Here is a 21,637-nt window from a genome sequence, read left to right on the forward strand (position 1 = left end):
TCGTGAACCGCAAGATCCAACTATTATATACCCAAGAAAATCAATTCCATCATCACAGTTAATATCTACAGCAAAACAGTTTATTGCACCAAAATACCAATTTTTTACACTTGAAATACCTATTCGTTTTGAGGATATTAACGGCCTACTTGCATTGACAAATCGATACAACTCACTAGGCCCAAAAAAGAAACGTCTATACATATTCCGAATTGCGTATACGTTCCATTCAAACCAAACCCGGGGTTGACAATATAAAAAACCAGCCACCTCCTTATTGAGATCACCAACGGTTTCCACACCTTTCCACGTCTAGAACCATTAATATTCATTGCCTTACTCTGCAAGTAACCACAAATCCATAACCCTCTTAATTTAATCTGAGCTAAAGTTTGCCATCGAAAAAATTCAATCGATATCAATTTACGCCAAGCCAAGATCAGCCCTTCCATTCCATCTTTCCACCATATAAAATTATAACTATATAAACCATAATGACAAAGATAAGACCATACTTTCATAATAACCACTAGGTACTCAATTTTAATAGCCCACCATATCTCCCACCACCACACTTGTTGAAAAACAAGGCCTAGCGGCCTTAGTTTGTATCTACTCCATGTCGCTTCTCCCCTTAAGCTCAAACCCTGTAGTGCAAAAGCCAGTAGACCTTTGTCCCGATGAATCACCATGAATTTCCATTGTAATCTCAATCTCCGGACCATAATTATTGCAACTCTATCCCATTCTTCCTTTGGGAGAGATTGCGACCTGAAACAAAAATAGATACAAGTAGGATAGCACTGCAAAAATGTTCGAGCCCGCCACCAAATCCATTGTTCCCGATCATTTTCCAGTCCAACTTTGCAAAGTATCCTTGTCCTAGACCTAGGTAACCCGTAGACCAGAACAAAAGCAAACCAAACATATGACTCAACTGTGATAATTATCTCTAATAGACCCGAGTACCAATAACTGTAAACCTCAGTATTATTCCAATGATCAAACAAGCGTGAAAACACAACCGACAACCAAAGACAACACCAACAGCCCGACTCTATAAAACCCATAATACCAGATAACAAATAGATGCTCCAAGAGCTTATTTGGAAAACTAAAAGCTTAAAACCATAACTGAAAACCCCGTTACTTAAACCCAATACGAGAGACATTTGATTCATAAATTATGGATTTTTCATTCCAGTCTTCGGGTTTGAAGTGCCCTTAATCTCCTGGTGCTTGCTGTGATCTTCATGACGTGTACCTACCTTTGCCGGAGCTCGTTTTCGCGGAGACACAAGCGCAGAAGCTATCCTCATCTTCGTACTCCCCGCGGTGCTAGGCTTAAAAAGCCTCTTGCGAGTTCCTTGCTTCTTTGCCACATCTCCTTTAACATGTGCTTTCTCCACCTCCATATTTTCATTTTCTAAATCTGCTGGAATAGCTTCTTCATCATCTTGTTCCTTTAGCATTTCCTCAAATTCCCCATCCGAGCAATCTGGTAGATCGTCTGCTGCATCCATATCTATCCCATGCTCAAGACAGATAGCTCTACACTCGTCCATGTCCAGTACTTTATCATCCTCCAAAGTTGACGGTTCCACTATCAGGCTTTTGATCATCTGAAGCCCTTCCTCTGCATCCATAGGGTCCGAAATTACCTCAGATCCTACAGCTTGAGTCTTGGCCAGCTCTTCTTGAAAATCCTGAGAGGGGAGAGTTTTCTCAGACTCTTTAGGATTTTTTATTTCTCCCTCCTCATGAACTACTTCTTTTGGAGCTCCTGACTGACCTGAGGAGGATCTATTACTTCCTCCCTGCCCCTGACCCTCAGCCCGGGGTTCTTCTCTTCGGGAAGATCTATGTCGAGAACCATCTCCCTCACCCCTAAAGCTCCTGTGATTAGTAAAAGGCCCCTTATTGCCTCTATCAGCCACTTTCACCCATTTTGAGTCAGCCTCTTCCACCATCTTGCCTTTACCCTTCCCATAGTAGTCCCTACCGTCTCTTTCCTTGTGTTGTTGATTCTGATTTCCATTTATGACCACTCCCTTATAGCTCCGAGCTCGATCATCGTGTTTCCCACCATCATACCATCCTCCATTTCCTTCTCGACCCTCTCTTTTCTTCTCAGGCGACGCCTTCTTAGCAAGAGGGCATTTCTCCTCCTTATGGCACAAGCTAGAACAAAGTGGGCAGTATCCAAAGAGCTTCTCATACCTCAATGATATTGCTGCTTCCTCCCCCTCGTAAAATTCTCCACCCTTGAAGTCCAAAGTTGTTTCAAAGCAAAGCTCCTGAAACGCGTCCACCACCACCTGCACTCTGCAGTGCTCTACATCTACTGCTACTGTTCGTCCAAGTGCATCACCGAGGCTCTCAAAGGTAGGCACCGTCCTGAACTCCATCGGAACACCTATCACCCTAATCCAGAACGTTATCTCTGATGGGAAGAGCTGCGACTTCTTCGGTTGCCACCGTGCTAACGCCAACATCCAGTAATCAAAATGATACGGTTGCAGCTTCAGTACCGTATCTATCTCCTCCTCTGTTTCAAAGTCGAACCGAAACTTGCCAAAACCCAAGTCCGTTCCAACAACCCTTTCCTCCAGCTTCCAAATCTTCGGTACGTTCTGGATGAGCGCCTTCATTTCCTGCTCTGGTGGATTCATGCATCGTCCAATCAAGGACTTAGAGTAAGTCTTGATTAGTGCCGAGTTATCAAAGTGAGGCACCGAGATCTTCATTCTTTTCCGAGCCGTTTCTCCTTCCTTCATGTCACCACCATTGCCGAGAAGTTGGCTCTGCGTCATAGTAAACAGAAAAGGGAAAACTTTCTCTTTGTTAGAAATAGTCACTAAAGAAAACGACAATGATATACAACAAAGAGAAGGTTCAATATGAGTTTTATAATAATCCCGGTTTTCCAATTCCTCAATCCCATATCGCCTCCCGTTAATGACATATATCTCAAATCCAATCTCATCATTGAAAATCCAATCCGCCATTTTCCATAACCACTCATGATGATAACAGATCCAATATCTCCATATCTCAATTAGAGCAAAGCCTTGATCACTTCGTATATTTCCTTTCATAGGGTAAGGAAACATGATATTTTTGTAAGCAGAAATGATACCTGTAAATCTCCATAATTCCGTTTTGATGACAATCGAAATCATGCTCCAGTTAAATACCCGCAACATCCGCAAAAATCCCCAATTCCATCTTTCGAAAACCCGTTCAAATCGCCTGAGATCTGAAGATCTCAATTCAGAACCCCCCAAATCTTTCCTTTGCTGATCTTCTGCTCCATTATGTAACTCGTATCCAATTCCAGGATCCCATTTTTGAGAAAGCATCGAAACCCTAGATCATCGCCTATGTCGCCATAGTCGAGAGAAAAAATTTTGTTTTGAATATATCAATATTCATTTATCAGTCAATATTCTTGTTTTGAATATAGTCTCCTTATACTGCCACTAAGTTACCAACATCTAAATATATCAATATTCATTTATCAGTCAATATTCTTGTTTTGAATATAGTTTGAGCAAATATCTTAATAATTGTTTGCAAAACTTCATGGTTAATCTTAACATGTTTACCAAAAATGCATGGTTAATAGTCATTTGGAAGCTAAGAAACGTGTTTCAATCATCTTCCACATCAAAAACATTTCTTATACATAATGATAGTATTATCTCAACATGTATGCAGAAATATATTGCCTTTGTTTTACGTAGTTGGTTTCTACCAATTTGTGATTTTCTTCTTTTTTTTTAGATATTGATACAGTATAATTAACTATGTTATAAAAACAAAGATATTATTTTGTATACCCAAAAGAGATGTTACGAGATTTAGAATCGGTGTACTTTGTGTGTCATGTGTGAGATGATGGGAACTGTCATGGCCCCCATGCAATTAGTTCGTCCGTTATTATCAAAGCCAAACCTTCTACCATTATTATTGTCGCGATTCAATCCAACGTTGGTCTATATCTAATGTCACTGTTACTTATATTTTCCTATTGGATCGATTATTCATCCTCACACTTCATTATCAGTGCCTCTTTTAGACACTTTGTAAAAACAAAACAGTAGTCAAAGAATTTACATAAACCTACTATACTAGTGGTAGTTTTTTTTTTGATTTTGAAGAATTTTACTAATTGTTTATTCATGAGATGGCCAAAAGAAATACTACATATTACCGAAACATTATTCAACATTTAGAGTACATAAGAACTTATCGACAGGGGTCCATGATAAAAAAAAGATGAAATTTAACATCTAAGCAATAATCACATATTAATGATTACATGTCCATTACCATTATAGCACCGACAGTAGTTTCATATAATTCAAAAAGGAATAATTCCATAAGAATCTAATTTGCAACACCGGGAACTCAAAATGTGTAATGTAACCCCTTCTTTTTTTATGATTGAATAAAAAAACTATGATTTGAAATGAAACAACATAAACTTGTTTCCTACAGTCAGAATCTAGATTTGTCTTCAGTGAAACATACTATGTTGATGATATATAAATTTTGAATACCAAATGGATACACATTAATGCTGCAGTAACAGAATTTGTATTCAAGGTTGGTGTCACTAGTGAAAATGGAACGATTACATTTGTTATTCTTTATAGTAAATGTAAATGCGAATGTAAAAGTAAATACGATACTAACAAGAGAGACATGAAACAATTGAGGATAGCCCCAAAAGAATTAAAAATTTTTGGAATTTGAAATAGAGAGAGGGAGCAGAAGAAAAGGAAATAAAAAGAAAAAGATTTGACCAAAAAAAAAAAAAAAAAAAGAAGAGAGACTCTCTTTCTCTCTACTGCGCCTCCTTTTTGCTTCTCTCTTCTTCTTCCTCCTCCTCCCTTGGTGCTGTGTTCTCTGTCATTCTCTCTCTCCGTCTCTCTTGGCCATTGGAGAAAGATAAATCACTTTAAATAAAGTTATACTCTTTCTAATTCAACAACTACTACAAACAAACAAACGACGTTTTTTTCGATTTAGATATTTAAAAAAAACTGTTCCTTTTGTGTAAAGACTTCTCCTTTCAGTTTCCAAACGCCATTTCATCACTCACCAACCAATTCGATTCATTTCGAGGAGGAGCAGAGGAATCAGATTTGCGTTTTCTTTGTGTTCATCGGAAGAAGAAGAAACAAGTTTAGCCCTTTGAGACGGTACCGTGTCTGTCTTCTCCTTCTTTAGTGCTTTCTCTTTCTGGGTTTTTGATCTATTTTTTCTCTTTTGAGATTTCAGATTGAGTTCAGGGGTTGAGAAGGTGAGAGAGATCTTGGAGAAAGTTTAGTGCTTTCTTTGGATTTGAATGTCCTCAACTACTACATTGCAAGGGTTTCGTTTCCTCCATGACTTCTACCAAGCGAGCCTACAAGCTACGTATCCTTTTACATGTCTTCTCTTTGGTATTCACTTTAGGGGTTTGATCTAAGAGTCCTTGATTAGCTTAATCTCCTGCTTTTATTCTTAAGGTGTACTCACGAGATCTGTTTTCATCTTCTTTTTTTGTTTTTTTTTTAACCCGTGGAGTCATTTAAGACCGCTCTCGAGACTTGTGTGTTTGAATTTAAGACTGTGTCAAGTCAAGTTGAGCTTTGACTAGAGAGTAGAGAGTCTCATCTCTGGTAGCATTTTGCTTTAGCCTTGACTTTTGTGTTGTACAAAGAGGAATTCGTGGCACATTCTGCTGCTGTTAACTGTCTCAAGATCGGAAGGAAGTCATCTAGGGTTCTGGTTACAGGTGGGGAGGATCATAAAGTCAATCTCTGGGCTATTGGTAAGCCCAACGCCATTCTGGTTAGTTCTCCCCATCTTCTGCTTCTATCCTCGCTTGCCTTGGTGCACTCTATGTTTGGTTTTAGGAGAAGTTTCTTGCAGATAATGTACTGGAATAGTTTGAGTGTTTATCAACAGCTTTATCTATTTTGTGGTCAGAGCTTGTATGGACACTCAAGCGGAATTGATTCAGTGACGTTTGATGCTTCGGAGGTCTTGGTTGCAGCAGGAGCTGCTAGTGGTACCATCAAACTTTGGGACTTGGAGGAGGCAAAACGTAAGTTTAGCTGTTTATAACAAATCCTTATTGTTTGGCTCAGTTTTAAATCATGTGATTACTAATCCGTTCTTTCACTTGATTTGATGTCTAGTTGTCAGGACTCTCACTGGCCACAGATCGAATTGCATATCGGTGGATTTTCACCCTTTTGGTGAGTTCTTTGCGTCTGGCTCACTAGACACGAACCTTAAGATATGGGATCTGCGTAAAAAAGGTCCCATCCATACTTACAAGGGCCACACTCGGGGAGTCAATGTACTCAGATTCACCCCGGATGGTCGCTGGGTTGTATCTGGAGGAGAGGACAACATCGTGAAGGTTGGTTGCCTCTCTGCATTTGAGCTGAATAGCTTTAAGACCACTGTATTGTTGTTCTGAAAATTCAATTAACTTAGAACCTTTTTCTTTCTCTGTTTAATGGATCTGATATGCAGTTTGTCTTTACCAGGTTTGGGATTTAACAGCTGGAAAATTATTGACCGAGTTTAAGTGTCATGAAGGACAGATTCAAAGCCTAGATTTTCATCCTCATGAATTTCTTCTGGCAACAGGTTTGTATTATTCTTTGAGATTTTGTAACACTGACGCTCTCTTCTTTTGGGAGATTTTCAAAGTCCACTCTACTACATCCTGTGAGATTTTCATCTTATTTTACATAATTTGAGAGTATCCTGTTTTTGCCTGTGGTAAAAGGTTCAGCTGATAGGACTGTAAAGTTCTGGGATCTTGAAACATTCGAGCTAATTGGTTCTGGTGGACCTGAGGTACCAGCTTCTTTTATGTTAGACTCAAAATTGGTGGCATTTTATTTATCAGTCTTACCTTTTAATATTTCTCTTTTTTCGCTAGACGTCTGGCGTCCGTTGCCTGAGCTTTAATCCAGATGGGAAGACGGTGCTTTGTGGATTGCAAGAAAGTCTCAAGGTAAATTCTTTCATACTTTGATACAACAGTATGTAGCTACTAATTTTGCATAAATGTTAAATCAAAAATCACCTCTTGAGGATTCGTTCTTTACCTTTGCTCCTTTTGCCTTCTCTCCTTACGTTACTTTTGTGGTCTAATCAACTGCAAATTGTAGATTTTCTCGTGGGAGCCAATTAGGTGTCATGATGGAGTGGATGTTGGATGGTCAAGATTGTCAGATATGAATGTTCACGAGGGAAAGCTGCTTGGTTGCTCATACAACCAAAACTGTGTAGGCGTGTGGGTTGTAGATCTCTCGGTATTGCTCTCTCCCTACCCTATTTTTAATTCTTTTATTCCTTACTCCCCCACTCATTTTCGGATACATTGCCAGCGCACTGAGCCATGCAATACTGGAGATGCTGCTCAGTCAAATGGACAAGCAGAGAAAAAGTCTGGCTCAGGAAGAGATTCAGTAGTTCTCAATGATAATAACTCAAAGACTATTCCAGGCAAGCTGTCTGTTTCCCAGAACGTAGATCCTTTACTGAAGGAAACAAAGTCTCTCGGAAGATTATCTGTTACTCAGAACTCTGATCCTTCGACAAAAGAAACAAAGGCCGTTGGACGGTCGTCAACATCCCACAGTTCGGAATCAAAGCCTCTAGGAAGGTTGTCAGTTTCTCAAAATTCAGACGTTGCTAAAGAGTCAAGGACGTTATCATGTATGCTTCTTGTTGTCTCTCTTTACTATTTATATCAGCGCTGGTTAAATGATATGCCATTGTTTTGTCTGTTTTGAAGCTACGGGAAGTGTACCTAGCACTCCTCATAGGGTCAGTTTAGCCAGTGTTTCAAAAGCTGCCGTCTCTAATGCTGCAACGTCAAGGAGGAATTTTACAAAAGCTAACCCAAAGGGGAATCCTGTTAATAAGGCTGCAGATTTTATTCAGGTGTTTGTCCCCAGAGAAGACCCTAGAATTGAGCAGGCGGCTGAATCCAGAGCAGAACTTGACATTATTGCAAGAACAATGCCTTATTCGTTGCAGGCAGCTGATTCTAGAAGGTCGCCTAGCAGCAAAAATAACCAAGATCTGCCAAACGCTCCGGTTCTTGAAATGTCCGATTCTCAGCCAGTTGAACCAAGTAACATACCGGATAAAAACACATTTCCCGGTGGCAAGGGTGGCATGCGGGGTGCAGCTGAGCGAAGCATCAACGATTTTAGATACAAGAGATATGGCAGGAGTAACTCAAGGTCACGGATGGGATCACCTCCAAGAAACCACGATGAAAACTGTAAGTTGCTGTGCCTGTTGAGTTTAAATAGATGATGTTCTCTGTTCTTAAGCTTTTAGTCTTTGTTTCAGATGACTTGGTAAGCCACAAATCAAGTAGAGAACCAAGTCCAACTGAAAGTCGAAAAGGAGGTAAATATTCCGATCCAGCTTTCACCTTCTTATTGAAAATGAGTTGTGGTCCCCTTACTCATGTGTCTTACCACATCAGGAAGATTCCAGTCACTCGTCATAAATAGGGAGAGAAGAGGAAGATTTTCCAACTTCGAGGGTCCTGTTTCTAATTTTCCGGGTGGAGGAAATGCGGCGGCTCCTAACATCCACCCTTCAAATATGGTAATAGCCTTAAACTCTTTCTGCTTTCAGGTTGAGATCTTTGATGCTATAACACACTTAACTGTAAAGTAACGAACAAAGGCGTAGCTACTTTTTCTTCTTTATTCAATCTCACATGTTACTGCCTTCAGGGCATCTTAATAGACATACATATTCCTCCGAGATCCAGGCATAATAGATATTGTATTTCCTTCCATGTAGTTCAAGCAGAGAGGAAACCATATGCCAGTTGAACAAGGGATCGAGTCTCCTTCTGAAGATAATATTGTTGAAGACATAATGGGGAAGCACGATCAATTTGTCAGCTCTATGCAGTCTCGTTTGGCTAAGTTACAGGTAACATGAAAGCAGTCCAAGTTGTGATAATGTTGTTGGCTCTTTCCTAATTAGGAATTGGAAAGGCCTCTAGTTTTTTTCTTTGCTAAATTGTTTTACCCAATTTGCAGGTAGTTCGTAGATACTGGGAAAGAAATGATGTTAAGAACACGATAGGTTCGATGGAGAAGATGGCTGATAATGCTGTAAGTTTCCCTCTATTTCTACTACTAATAGAGTTATTATCCGAGAAAAAGATTAGCAGCTCAAGCAACTCTTCTTATTCATTTTTGTTTTACAGGTTACTGCGGATGTGCTGAGTATAATAACCGAGAGAAATGAGATTATGACACTGGATACTTGTACCTCCCTTCTTCCCATTCTGGCAGCTCTTCTAGCAAGTGACATGGATCAGTAAGCCTTAACAGAGTTGAATCTTTACGAACATAGATACAATACATTTGCGGTTTGCGTTCTAACGATACAATATTTTATATTTAGGCATTTGAACGTTTCCCTGGATTTGCTGCTTAAGCTGGTTAGAATGTACGGGTCACCAATTTACTCATCACTGTCCGCTCCAGCATCTGTTGGTGTGGATATCGAAGCCGAGCAAAGGTTGGCTTGGTTTTTAAACCTTATCTCTGCCATCATGTATCTTAATATCGATAGCATACTCTCATGGAAACATGTTTGACTGCTATGTAGGATTGAGCGCTACAGTCGTTGCTTTGTGGAGCTAGAGAAAGTTAAAGCCTGCCTTCCCTCGCTGTCAAGGTAAAAAACCTCATAATCTAGTGAAACGTGAAGGTTTCATAGTTTTCTCATTAATGATGATGTAACCATCTATGTTGGGCTTTGTGTAGAAGAGGAGGTTTGGTGGCCAAGTCTGTGCTTGAACTCAACTTAGCATTTCAGGAAGTTTCATCATAATCACTCCGAACTCCAGAAAAGCACAGAGCAAAGCCCATCTTCTTAGTGGCATCGTCCCAAGTCCTGTGCTTGTTTTTTTTTAAATGTGGATTTGGTTCCAAAGGGGAGTCTAACAAAAAAAAAAACTAAAGCTGATGCTACTCTCTTACTAAGTTAACCAAAAGAGTTTGGAAGGCTATAGATTCACTCCCGAGTTGGCTGCTTCCGGTGGCCACTCCATGACTTTTTATCACCCAGTTACTAATCTTTGTCTTTGCTTTGGGGAAGTGTATTGCTCTAACTATGGTGTGTGTAGAGAGAGCCGTATGGGCTGTGTATTGCTCTCCTAGTTCTTATATGAATACTAAAAATATCTGCTCTTTAGAAATAGACATGTTCAGTGTTCTTCTCTCAACTCAGCAATAGATTTTTTTTTTTAATGGTTTCTTGGATTTGATCTACTGTCATCAATCATATGTTCTACGTTCTTAATTTATGAGCCTGCCATCAGTTTGTGACCAATCAAAGGGATTTAATTCAAATCCTAAATGAGTGACTAAAACTTCTTCAATTTTGAAGAGAGAGTTCTTAACTATAACCACCATTAATGCAATCTGTTACATTTGATGATCACCGAGAAATATTTTACTGCAATTATTTAAAACTAAGGTAGGTAAAGAGGCCAAATAAAAATGTACAACATCTATAGATAAGATGAAGAAGAAAGAATAACTTATGGAAACTTAAAAGACATAATAAAACAAAACATGGAAGAGAAAGGACAGACTCTAGAAACTGCAATGAACCAAACAGACTAGAGATTACTTGAGGAAACGAAATTGCCAAAACGATGTAACGGAATTGTCACCAACTACCTAATAAAAACAAAACAATTTATTTCAACATTTTTTTTTGTTCTGATATAGTTTTAGAAAAAATGGAGAAAATGAAAATGACAGTGAAGAGTAGTAGCAAATCCCATGCCTCTGCTCTGAGCTACGTTAAGAGACAACGACCATACAGTCTTTTTTTTGCTGTACAACTTACTCTTCTTCACATTCTAAAGATCCTCCCCTTATTTTCCGAGGCCAAAACTGGTCACTTTCTTTTGTCTCTTTTGTAGATTTAGATTCTCTTCTTGGATCTTTATTCTTATATATCGACCAGAAAATCTAAGCTTGGTTAATTATCTCGAATGTACTTCTCTTGATTATTAACACATACGATTGGTGAGACCAAAACTACATCCATTTAATTAGTCTTTCTTTGGGTCAAGACGTAAATTATCTTTACCGGCGACTCAAGATGCATGTATATGTGTAATGGATGGATGAAGTAGATGTGTAATGACTCAAGGTTTACATTATGGCGAACACTCTTATATGTCAATAATAAACTCCCACCTTTGCTACAGTGTCTGGTGAAACTGTATAGTCTAAGCAATAAAACATATGCATGTGATGATGCCAACAAATTAATCACATGATATGTAGCCATGAAGTAAATATTGAAGAAAACAAAATTCGAACAAAAAAGTCACAAATTAATTAACAAAAACTAAACAATGTAATATAACAAAAAAAAAATCGAAAATTTAAATGCAAAACAACAATTTGTAATCTCAGGTTAATTATGTGAGAGTCGGTTGGTTAAAAAGTATATAACTATAGTGTTTTTAGATATCAAGAGAGTATTGTAGTCTGAGATGGTTGTGCAGCTGATAATAAATAGTTGGTCTGGTCGCATGGAACTATTTAACTACAAGCAAATTTTACCCACTCTTCTATATGATTGCCTACTTCTTATCGCCGATTTTTAACTACAAGCAAATTTTACCCACTCTTCTATATGATTGCCTACTTCTTATCGCCGATTTTTACTGTTTGGTGGATTACTGTTAGACGGTTAAAAAATAAATACAAACATCAGAAGATTATTTATAGATAAAAGGTGTACACGTGTAAATGTATAATCAAAATATATCTAAAATTAAAAATTGAGAGGTCAACATCAATGCTTCTCCTTGGTACAACTCTACAAACAAAGACAGAGATACTGCTTTTATAAGTAGTCTTCCTTCTCCACAACTGACTTTATTCACTTCACACTCTTTTAGCTTTGCAGCTCTCTCTCTCTCTCTCTCTCATTTCTCACTTTCTACCAAAAAGGAGGAAAGCAGAAGAAAAATGGGATGCATAATGGTAATGGAGCTAGGGAAGAAGGAGAAGAAGCTAATGAGAAGTATTTTATGGAGAATCAGAAGAGAGATTAAGAAGATGAAGAAGAAGATGAAATCCCCAAGAGACAAGAACAAGAAGCAGACAAGTTTCAACTACGATCCTCTTAGCTATTCTCTTAACTTTGATTCTCTTTAAACCTAAAATATGTCTTGTTGCTGTTTGTTTATTTCAAAATCAGTTTGTGCGATATAATGTATGTTTCTAATGCCATGTCTGTTGTCTATGCTACTATGTATTAGCCTATCGGGTTATTATTAACAGCTTTTTAAGTTGATTATCTTCCACAAAGCTAATATTTAACGTGAGATATCACTAATATCTATCGTTTTAAAAAGAAGAAAATAGTTTTGTAGTTTGAATTTAGTTATAGTTCTATAAAATCTTCTTTCTTGCAGATAGAGGTAAAAAGTTAGTCTATAATCTCCCAATGATATCATACACTGTAGAAAACACAGAAGAGAGAGAGAGAGAGAGAGACTACAACTAATCACCTATCTAATCATTTTGACGCAAGATTCTTTTAATCAGTAGATAATATATATTATATACTGTGAAAATGAAGAGAAAGTTAAGATGATGAAACCTTTAGATATTCCGCAAACCCAATCATAACTTGGATTTATAAATTTTTACTATAATCGGCTTCCTAGTCTTAAGTATTTAAATGTGTATATATTTGTTTTACTATAAAGTCTTAAAACTATACACAAAAAGAAAAGGAAGATTTGAAAGATGGAGAGAGAAGGATGTGAGATTCTCTGAGAGGAGGGGCACAGGAAGCAAGAAGTGAGTGAGGGTAAATTCACCTTCCCATCACCCTAAAACCCTAAAAGTCTTTTCAGCTCTGCAACACCCCCACATGCCTATATCTCTCTCTCTCTATTCCCTAGCCTTTCTGAATCTCTTAACTTTTACCGTTAGGCACCCACTGTCCCGTAATTTTACTATTATCTTAATCACAATTACTTTGGATGAGTCCTTGCATAAAAAAAACTCTTCCATCTGAAGTGTATTCGGGGTCTTTCGCCTGAACATGCAAGGCATCAGATGAAAATTATATTCCTCTCTATATATTTTCTTGGGAGTTAACTTATATACACTTTATATTGGGCCGGACCATTATTTTGTTTCATGCTAATTAGTCAAGGACCATTTGAATATACTTTATTAATGGGCATACTGGAATATCTAGCTATAAATGGGCCATACGGCCCAAATAACTTAAACCGAAAAACCCTAATAAATAAACAAAGAAATCGAGGCCGCGAAGATACGGGGATGATAGGTGTTGGCTGAGTGTGAATGCTCTACACAGTCTCTAGAGCAATAAAATCAAAGTAATCAGGCTTTATTAATAAAAACTAAAGTTAGAGCCTAAAATATTTAAAAGAAAATATAATGGATCTAGAAATCAATTTTTCTACAATGCTTTTAAACCTACAACAATAAAATTTAAAGTTAAAGCCACAAAATCTACCGCTTAAATCTTAAAGCAAACAACCGAAAGCTACAGCCTCTACCAATCAAACCCGTACTCACATCGGACGACAGCAGAAAGCGAATCTAGACCGTTTATTATCATCGCGTATGCAAAACGAACGGTGGATTAGATCAACAGCTAATAAAAAAAGGAAATCGCGGGAGTATATAAGCGCCACAAAACAAGTTTCGTTTCTGAAACTTTCTCATCGATTCGATTCCTCGGAGAGATTTGTTATCCTAACTTCCGATCGAGATAAGAAAGAGATGACCAACAGCAACAACACCTTACTTCGCCCCAAATTCGTCAGCTCTTTCGCTATATGGTTACTCTCTCAATCTACGATCTAATTTTGATTCGGATTTTACGTTTCGATCGAAGGTTTGGTTGTTTTAGTTTAGGGTTTAGGTTTCTCACAATTTTTAGTTTAATATTTAAACGATTACAGTGAAGGATGCAACGAGAAAGTAACTGTTAAGTATAAATATATGCACAAGTGCAACCTCGACGCCAAAATCGGTAAATCTAATCTCTTTCGTTTTCCTCGCGTTTGCGTTTCTCATCGATCGTCTCTTTAATCGCTTTTTTTTTTTATTGCGTCTCTAATGAATCAGGAACTGAGGCTAAGAAGAAACCTCCTACCGCCTTTTATTTTTTCATGTAAATATTCTATCTTTTGATCACTTTTGTCTTCTCCTTTTATAATGAAAAAAAAGCTGATTTATTTTTTTTTCTTTTCGGCTTTTGCAGGAATGATTTCCGCGAAACTTACGAAGAAGAGAATCGATATGTTAACCTTAAGGATGTAAGACTGTACAACCCGAGCTTGTTGCATTCACTGGTTTTACAACATGACTATGCTGTTTTAGGTTCCAAAGCTTGGTGGTGAAATGTGGAAGTCTTTCCCTGAGGACGTGAGTCCTTTTTCCTGAGGAGTTTCATGTTGCCTATTTGCTTATTTATTATCTTCTTACTCTCTGTTTTTTTGTTCCTTGGTCCTTTTTTTAGGAGAAGAATGTTTATAGGGATAAAGCTGCTCAACTTATGGAAGAATATAACAAGTCGCTTGAGAGCGACGATGCTGATGATGTAGTATGTGTTTCTTTGCTTAAATGGTTTTGTCTTTCCTTATTTACATGGACTCTCGATTTCTAAGATGATGATATTGTGACTTTTTTTTCTTGGAGGAGGATGAGGAGAAGGAAGTTGATAACAAAGGAGATGCACCAAATGGTTGTCGAAACGGTAGAGGTAGAGGTAGAGGTAGAGGAAGACTTGTTCGGGGAGGTCGTGGTCGGTGAAGTGCGTTTGGCTAATAAGCATACATTGTCGATCAGGTCTTACCAAATACTTTTAATTCGGGCTGTTTCTATGCTTTTAATCAGAAGCTGTTTCAGTCTTCTCGTTTTATCTCGATGTATGATCTTTCATACCACTAAGTAACAGACTTTCATAAATGATGATTTCTATTTTTTTTAAAAAGGGGGTAAAGAACAAGAATGGGAGATTTTTGATGACTACTAGAACTGGAAGTTATTGTTTGGTTTACTCTGTTCTGCTGGTTGAATCAAAGTGATAATAATTTTATTTAGATTAAAACAGAATCACAGAGGTATAGAAGAAGTACAGATTAAAACAATAGGATAGGAAGTGAATAAGTAAAAAGACAAATAGAAGATATCATCTATTTTTTTTTGAAGAAAATGCGTAAAGGGATGGGATTAAGATCAAAGTCAGCGGTTGGACTGGCCACTTCAAAACATGTGTTTGTTTTCACTTCTCAGTCTTCATGCAAGGTGGTAACGGCTTGCCACACAAGCAAAGGTTGTGCAAATAAGCAGCTGCAGGAAAGATGTTGAATGGTCTTCCTTGTGGAATCAGTCCGCACAGTCTGTTAGCCCTGAAACTCGCATGTTTCACTGCCTTGATGTTCAACAAGCTATCTGGGATTCTTCCTGTAAGTGCATTGATCGAGAGGTCGAGCCAGTTCAGCTGGGCGAGCTGTCCTAAAGCTTGAGGTATGACTCCTGTGATGTGATTCCTTGAGATGTCTAGTCTCACAAGTTCAACAAGGTTTGATATTGAACTTGGGATTTGTCCGCCGATTTTGTTGCTCCCTATGTTGAGTACTTTGAGGTTCAAGCTCTCTGCGAAGTCAGGGATCCTCCCTGAGATTTGGTTGTTGGTGAGATGGATCTCTTCCAAGAACCGGCTTGTCTTGTTGTTTAAAAGGCTTGAAAGTGACCCTGCCACTAGATTTGAACTTAGATCAACGGAAGACACCCCTTCCGGCAACTTGAGCTTGGAGAGATCGAACCTGAGCTGGTTCTTTGAGAGCTTAAGTTTCTGAAGACTGGTCATGTTGGCGAGAAGAGCTGAAACATCACCTGTGAGAAAGTTTTCAGACAAGTCTAGCGAGATCACCTCGTGTGGTCTTGTTAGCTTCGGAAAGGTTCCTCTCAGTTTGCAACCAGCTAAGTTGATCTCCGTGAGTGGCTTGTCTCTGATCCAGCTTGGAACCGCTCCAAGATTAAGGTTGTTGTAGGAAAGATCTATCGACAGTAAAGAAGGAAATCCTCTGCCTACAACAACAGGCAGAGGATCAGAGAAATGGTTTCTGGAGAGATTGAGAGACCAGAGATTCTGCAGTCTTGTAATGGATGCTGGTATGTGACCAGTGAACTTGTTGCTGCTCAAGTCAAGGATAGAGAGCGACTGCAAATTGCTGATTCCGTCAGAGAGTGGCCCAGTCAGATCGTTTCGCTCCAACGACATGTCCTGAAGCTTCCCCAAGTTATAAACAGAAACTGGTATTCCCCCGGATAATCTGTTACTAGAGAGATGAAGAGTGGTTAGATCCCGAAACTGGCCTACGAAATCCGGGATTGGTCCAGACAACAAATTGAAGCTGAGATCAAGAATCTGAAGCTTGAGAAGGTTCTTGAACGCCACAGGGACTGGACCTGACAGAGAGTTTCGAGCCAAACTCATCGTAGAAAGGCTTCTCAAGCTCCCCAGACTCGCAGGGACAGCACCCGAGAAGCGGTTTCCAGCCAATGAAAGAGATTCCAGCATTGGAAGGTGGCCTAAGCCAGTAGGAACACTTCCGCGGAGAGAATTATCTTCGAGCGCGAGCTGGGTGAGACTAGTTAAGTTTGAGAAGCTGCTGGGAATCGAGCCGGTGATGAATTTGTTTCCACTAATGACCAAAACCAGGAGAGATCCGAGACTCCCCAGTGAAGGTGATAATGTGCCTTTCATGTAAAGAGTTGGTTCGGTCAAGGAGCTTTGCAGCACCAAGCTTGTGACTTTCCCTGTGGCTGGGTTGCATAGTACGCCTTCCCAGTCTCCATTGCAACAATCTTGGCCGACCCATGAAGACAGAACTCCGGTTGTGTCCTCGACGATGCTGGATTTGAAAGCGAGAAGTGCTGCTCTGTCTTGGCTTGAGCAGATTACTTGTGATGAGGAGTGAACAAGATTATGAAGAAGAGAAGAAACAAACAAGAGATTCAAAACCCATCTCAGGTTTTGCATTTTGGGAAAATGGGTTTCCGATCAGCTTAACGCAAAAGTGGTTAAAAATAAAGATTTGTGCTCGGACAAAAGAAACTGACAGGAGTTAACTTTGACTTGAATTTGGATAATAAAAAAAAAAAAAAAACTGTTTTATTATTGTTCCTTCGCTTAGACAAGAAGGTATAATGATCCATCCATAAAAAAAAATAAAGAAAGAAAAATGAATGAGCTGCAAAAAGTATTTTCTTTTCACTTTAATCAAACAATTGTTGGATTAAGTCTGGTTGGATCTAGAAAAATGATCCACCTTTATTTATAGCCTTGGTGAAAAAGAGTAAAATATTTGTTTTTTTGAAAATTTACCAAACAAGTCTTGAAGAGATTCACATGGAGAATTGTGACCGTTGGATGAATCACGAGGATCCTAGTTTCATTTCGAACGTTGGAGCGCAGATCAGTTTGAAAATTGTTTACACTCCTTTGTTTTTTACATTAGAAGTATTCTTCTTCTTTGTGTCCAAGCTCTCAAGAGGACATCATTAAATAAATTCATGTGAATTCGTGATATAGGCCACTGTTTGTCTCATGATAAAGTTATAATAAATCAACTATACAGTATAATTTTTCAAATAATGCTGTTAAATCAGGATTATATACCATCGGTTGAACGTAAAGTATTTGATCTATATGTTTATGTTCGTAACCATGTCTTAATGATATTGATAAAACCCAACACATGAAGATTCCTTTTCAAAAAAAAAAAAAAAAAAACACATGAAGATTCTTTTTGTCTGAAAGGGGAAATTAATAGACGATAACCAGATGACCATAGTTTAAATATCTTGTTATATATGTTGGTTGTAACTTGTAACAATCAATTCCTATTCTTATTTTATATTTGTTAAGAAAATAAATGAGAATTGATTACCCATTGAACACCAAACTTTTTTTAGCACTTGAGGATATAACTCTTTGATCGTTGAATATTCATAGCGATGTTACTTCTGCCAACCTGTTGATTTGTGATAAATGTACTTCATCACATCATAAGGCAATTTAAGATGGAAATTAGATATGGGTCGCTGAACTTACAAGTCAAAATTATTTTGAATAGTTATAGCTTATAGGCAATACTAGTTTTGGCAGCTCGTTGAATTGATATACATCTACTTTTATATGACAAATGAAGATGGAAATTAAAACATTAGATGTGGGTCGTCCAAACTTTAATATCAAAACCATCATTAAAGTAACACAAATCTCCACTACAATAACAGTTTCGGTCGAAGCTACAAAATTTATTTTTGTAACGACAATAACACAACTCCCAATCCCATCCATTATGTGGTCACCAGAGGCAGCTTTTCATTCACCAATAAAAATGCTAGAAAGTAATAACTCACTGTAAATCATTCAATAACAACTTGCTACATTATTGTTAATCTTTACTTACTTTCAAATATGAAAATTTACTCTATTCAAATCCTGTTACATATGATATTAGTATTATCCGTGATCAGTCAGTCTACTAGGGTTAACTTTTAACCAAAAATATGAATTCTTAATCATTTGGTGTATATATATACTGTTTTTATATTCTTAAATAATATTACATCATCAGTTTCGTCAAGGCGAGAGTAATACTAAATATGATTCTGTCGATAGCGAATCTAGAGAACACAAGCAAAATGGAAATATATGAATTTAATATTTTGAGAATTTGATTTTGAACTTTATTTGCTGTTCTTCGCTGTGTAAGGCTTTTGAGTTCATATTGTTTTTAATTATCTCTCTCTCAAGTGTATTTCAAAAGCGTCAATTGCGGCTTGATAACGGTCCGTGTAGGACATTACCAAGCATTATATAAATATACACACATTAAAATAATTTGTTGTGATTAATTTGAAAAGAAAAACTATTCATAACCTGCCGCATAGACATCGTAATCAACAACACAACATGTAAGTACGACAGTATGAGCCTCAAATGTGGTGGACGCCCACTGTTTTACATACTGCATGGACGTAACTAGGAACGGTTCGCTCTGATTAGGAGTTGATAAACCGGGTTTAGGAAACCGGTTCCAAGTTCTCTAAATCATTCAATTCCACATAATGAAATGGTTAAAGTTATATAAATGGTGTACTGGGATAGTGGTTTCGGCGCAAAAAATAGTTTTGTTGTGCGTCTAATTCAATTTTAGTTGGGAGGAATAATTTACGTTATATCATACTAGTTATTTATTAGTAACGGTTGGTTTCAGATTTTGAAAAAAATTAAAGAAACTTTTTCTTAATTAATAAAAATGGTTAAAATAATATTATTTGAATTGAAAAATGTTTCGTCTTATAAAATGGATAAACATTTCGTACTAACCCAAAATAATTAACGTTCAGAAAGGTATTAGGGATATATATCTCACATAGAGAATTATAATGGACCTTAAGTAATATATAAAGAGTTATGATCAATTCATCACCAATTGATTTTAAGTTGGAAACTCATAACAAACCCGAATCTAACAGGATATCAAAGCCAGATTCCTAAATACCCTAAACTCCTAATTAATATTAACCATTCCGATCAGATATAAAGATCGTATTAAACTCGCTCAACCGAGTATAAATATCCTAAAGTTCCGAGATTTCTGACCGATAAAAACCATTATCTCGAGGAGGATTATTAGGGATATATATCTCACATCGAAAATTCTAAAGGAACTTAAGTAATATATAAAGAGTTAGAATCAATCCACTGATCACCGATTAGTTTTACGCTAGAAGCCCCCGTGAATCGTGATAAACAACAAAAGGTGTTCGGAATTTTGAAACGCAGAGTAAAGTGTATGGACTTTGACAGCTAGAATCGACCATAGTGGGAGTCGTTACTCGTTAATAAGCCGAAAGGGTTGACAACAACAAAAAAAAAAGAAATCAAATTGGTGTGTTTCTGGGTTTTATATTAAAAAGTGTCTTGACCCTACTTCATGCTCGTTTGACAGCCTAAGCAAAGATTTAGAATCATTGTACTTCTGTTTCGCAGTTGTTTCTTGTTGATGAAATTGAACTTTTCTCTCTTTTTTCGGGGGGCCCTTTGGAAAATTAACAAGAGAAATTGAATCTTTCTTTCTTCTGCCCACCAAGAACCAAAAAGTTACCACAGAAACAAAAGAGCAGAGCTTTCGAACTCAAGCCCAATAGATCATAAAGCCCATATAATGATAATCTGGGCCATGTATAGATTCCATTTCATTTTTGCGGGATCTGATTCTCGTCGGCGGCTAACTTGGGAGGTTTTTGCTCAGACGGAGGAGAAAGGGAGAGATGGGTCAAGCTCAGAGTAACGACAACTCTGCCTCATCCACAACGCCGACGAGTAATACTCCTCCTCCTTCCACGAATCCGCCGCGGGATTCTGATGGCGATGATACTTCGATGGGGTCTCTCCTTGCAGGTTCGGCTTTCTATATCTCCATCGAAATGAATGTCTATATATTAGCTGAAAAGTCAATTATTTTTGTGAATTGTTTTAGTCTATGCTTTTGATTACCATTGAAATTGCCTTATTCTCAGTTTCTGTTCTTGTTTTAGCTCTCTGAGTACCATTTATAAGCTCTCTGAGTACCATTTATAAGCTCTTTGTAGTTTTTGTGTTCTTCTCTGAGTGATATTTGACATCCTTGTCCTCTCCATTAATATTACAGAAGCTGCAGCATTTGGTGAAGGTGACAATGAGAACGAGGTTAATCCTCCTACTCTCTCTTACTCTGTTTATTCGCAAGCTCTTTTCTGAGTTTTTTCTGACAAAGCACCAATTCCCATCAGTCGCTTGAAGCCAAGGCACAGAAAGCTCTCGATTGTCCTTGCATAGCTGATCTCCGCAATGGATCTTGCGGGTCTCAGTTCACTGAAGCGTTCCGTTGCTTTCTCATCAGCACTGCTGAAGAAAAGGTAAACCTTGCTACTAGATTGTTTAGGCTGATGGAACCAAGTGCTGACAAAACATTTGTTTGTTGCAGGGATCAGACTGTGTGCATCCATTCGTGGCCTTGCAAAAATGTGTCAAAGCCAACCCAAACGCATTCTCTAAAGAGGTTCTAGAGGACGAGAAAGAGACCGAGAGAAAGGAAGAGCAGCAGCAGCCTGTGCAGCAAGACCATAGAATCATCCCTCCTCTCTGGGCAAAGGACCCTCCTCGCAGTGGCAAATCCAAGCTTTAGAACCTCAACAACAGCACAAGAAGCTTATTCTTTCTCTCTTCTTTTGATTCTTCTTCTCTTACGAACAACAAAACTGAAGAAAGTAAAAGAATACATTGTGTGGCCGTTTGGTTTTTACTTTTTAGTTTACATTCTCATGTATGATCATCCAAAACGAATCGCTTATTCGGAAGCTCAACCGTTTGGTTTAATTCACAGAGCAACGTTTAGTTCAGTGCAATGATTTTTTTTTTTTTTGGTCAACTATGACTAACCGGTTTAATTCGGTTTGATTTGAGATATTTAATTCATTCCAGTTTTGGATAAAAA

The 21,637-nt window shown here is 37.9% G+C and overlaps 5 protein-coding genes across 6 annotated transcripts; 3 read left to right on the plus strand and 2 right to left on the minus strand.

Moving 5' to 3' along the window:
- Positions 1-574: 574 nt before the first annotated feature.
- On the minus strand, positions 575-3,408 carry LOC125589685. Its single transcript, XM_048761992.1, has 2 exons — positions 3,140-3,408; positions 575-2,804 (listed from the first exon to the last, which is right to left on the minus strand). The coding sequence occupies exon 2, from the start codon at positions 2,775-2,777 to the stop codon at positions 1,185-1,187; it is 1,593 nt and encodes a 530-aa protein (XP_048617949.1). The 5' UTR covers positions 2,778-2,804; positions 3,140-3,408; the 3' UTR covers positions 575-1,184.
- A 1,415-nt stretch (positions 3,409-4,823) lies between these two features.
- Positions 4,824-10,310, plus strand: LOC106439878 (katanin p80 WD40 repeat-containing subunit B1 homolog KTN80.4). Its single transcript, XM_013881416.3, has 20 exons — positions 4,824-4,975; positions 5,071-5,210; positions 5,290-5,427; positions 5,714-5,844; positions 5,983-6,100; positions 6,195-6,421; positions 6,552-6,654; positions 6,797-6,867; positions 6,953-7,027; positions 7,185-7,328; positions 7,404-7,734; positions 7,814-8,308; positions 8,380-8,439; positions 8,519-8,643; positions 8,845-8,979; positions 9,090-9,164; positions 9,260-9,372; positions 9,460-9,576; positions 9,667-9,735; positions 9,825-10,310. The coding sequence occupies exons 3-20, from the start codon at positions 5,397-5,399 to the stop codon at positions 9,889-9,891; spliced, it is 2,487 nt and encodes an 828-aa protein (XP_013736870.2). The 5' UTR covers positions 4,824-4,975; positions 5,071-5,210; positions 5,290-5,396; the 3' UTR covers positions 9,892-10,310.
- A 3,174-nt stretch (positions 10,311-13,484) lies between these two features.
- Positions 13,485-15,063, plus strand: LOC106439881 (high mobility group B protein 7). 2 transcript variants are annotated; one of them, XM_013881419.3, is made up of 7 exons: positions 13,485-13,915; positions 14,039-14,109; positions 14,205-14,250; positions 14,341-14,395; positions 14,460-14,504; positions 14,599-14,682; positions 14,781-15,063. In XM_013881419.3, exons 1-7 carry the CDS (start codon positions 13,698-13,700, stop codon positions 14,889-14,891), a joined length of 630 nt encoding a protein of 209 aa, XP_013736873.2. In that variant the 5' UTR covers positions 13,485-13,697; the 3' UTR covers positions 14,892-15,063. The 2 variants fall into 2 exon arrangements, with proteins under 2 accessions (XP_013736873.2, XP_013736872.2); XM_013881418.3 differs by having other exon boundaries at positions 13,722-13,915; positions 14,778-15,063.
- Positions 15,064-15,152: 89 nt separating this feature from the next.
- Positions 15,153-17,393, minus strand: LOC106439879 (DNA damage-repair/toleration protein DRT100-like). The gene has a single exon (XM_013881417.3). It carries the CDS (start codon positions 17,125-17,127, stop codon positions 15,364-15,366), a length of 1,764 nt encoding a protein of 587 aa, XP_013736871.2. The 5' UTR covers positions 17,128-17,393; the 3' UTR covers positions 15,153-15,363.
- A 2,784-nt stretch (positions 17,394-20,177) lies between these two features.
- LOC106444262 (mitochondrial intermembrane space import and assembly protein 40 homolog) lies at positions 20,178-21,542 on the plus strand. Its single transcript, XM_013885756.3, has 4 exons — positions 20,178-20,562; positions 20,813-20,850; positions 20,934-21,059; positions 21,128-21,542. Exons 1-4 carry the CDS (start codon positions 20,433-20,435, stop codon positions 21,326-21,328), a joined length of 495 nt encoding a protein of 164 aa, XP_013741210.1. The 5' UTR covers positions 20,178-20,432; the 3' UTR covers positions 21,329-21,542.
- Positions 21,543-21,637: the final 95 nt, after the last annotated feature.

The sequence above is a fragment of the Brassica napus genome, chromosome C7 (genome assembly GCF_020379485.1).
Source record: "Brassica napus cultivar Da-Ae chromosome C7, Da-Ae, whole genome shotgun sequence".
NCBI classification, from domain to species: domain Eukaryota; kingdom Viridiplantae; phylum Streptophyta; class Magnoliopsida; order Brassicales; family Brassicaceae; genus Brassica; species Brassica napus.

Coding starts and splice junctions, on each gene's coding strand:
- LOC106439879 (XM_013881417.3), bottom strand. CDS start 17,127: ATGCAAAACCTGAGATGGGTTTTGAATCTCTTGTTTGTTTCTTCTCTT.
- LOC125589685 (XM_048761992.1), bottom strand. CDS start 2,777: ATGAAGGAAGGAGAAACGGCTCGGAAAAGAATGAAGATCTCGGTGCCT.
- LOC106439878 (XM_013881416.3), top strand. CDS start 5,397: ATGACTTCTACCAAGCGAGCCTACAAGCTAC. Junction 6,655..6,796: donor TGAATTTCTTCTGGCAACAG/GTTTGTATTATT, acceptor CTGTGGTAAAAG/GTTCAGCTGATAGGACTGTA. Junction 7,735..7,813: donor AGAGTCAAGGACGTTATCAT/GTATGCTTCTTG, acceptor TCTGTTTTGAAG/CTACGGGAAGTGTACCTAGC.
- LOC106444262 (XM_013885756.3), top strand. CDS start 20,433: ATGGGTCAAGCTCAGAGTAACGACAACTCTGCCTCATCCACAACGCCG. Junction 20,563..20,812: donor GATGGGGTCTCTCCTTGCAG/GTTCGGCTTTCT, acceptor TTAATATTACAG/AAGCTGCAGCATTTGGTGAA. Junction 21,060..21,127: donor TCAGCACTGCTGAAGAAAAG/GTAAACCTTGCT, acceptor TGTTTGTTGCAG/GGATCAGACTGTGTGCATCC.
- LOC106439881 (XM_013881419.3), top strand. CDS start 13,698: ATGCAAAACGAACGGTGGATTAGATCAACAGCTAATAAAAAAAGGAAA. Junction 14,251..14,340: donor ACCGCCTTTTATTTTTTCAT/GTAAATATTCTA, acceptor CGGCTTTTGCAG/GAATGATTTCCGCGAAACTT. Junction 14,396..14,459: donor GATATGTTAACCTTAAGGAT/GTAAGACTGTAC, acceptor ATGCTGTTTTAG/GTTCCAAAGCTTGGTGGTGA.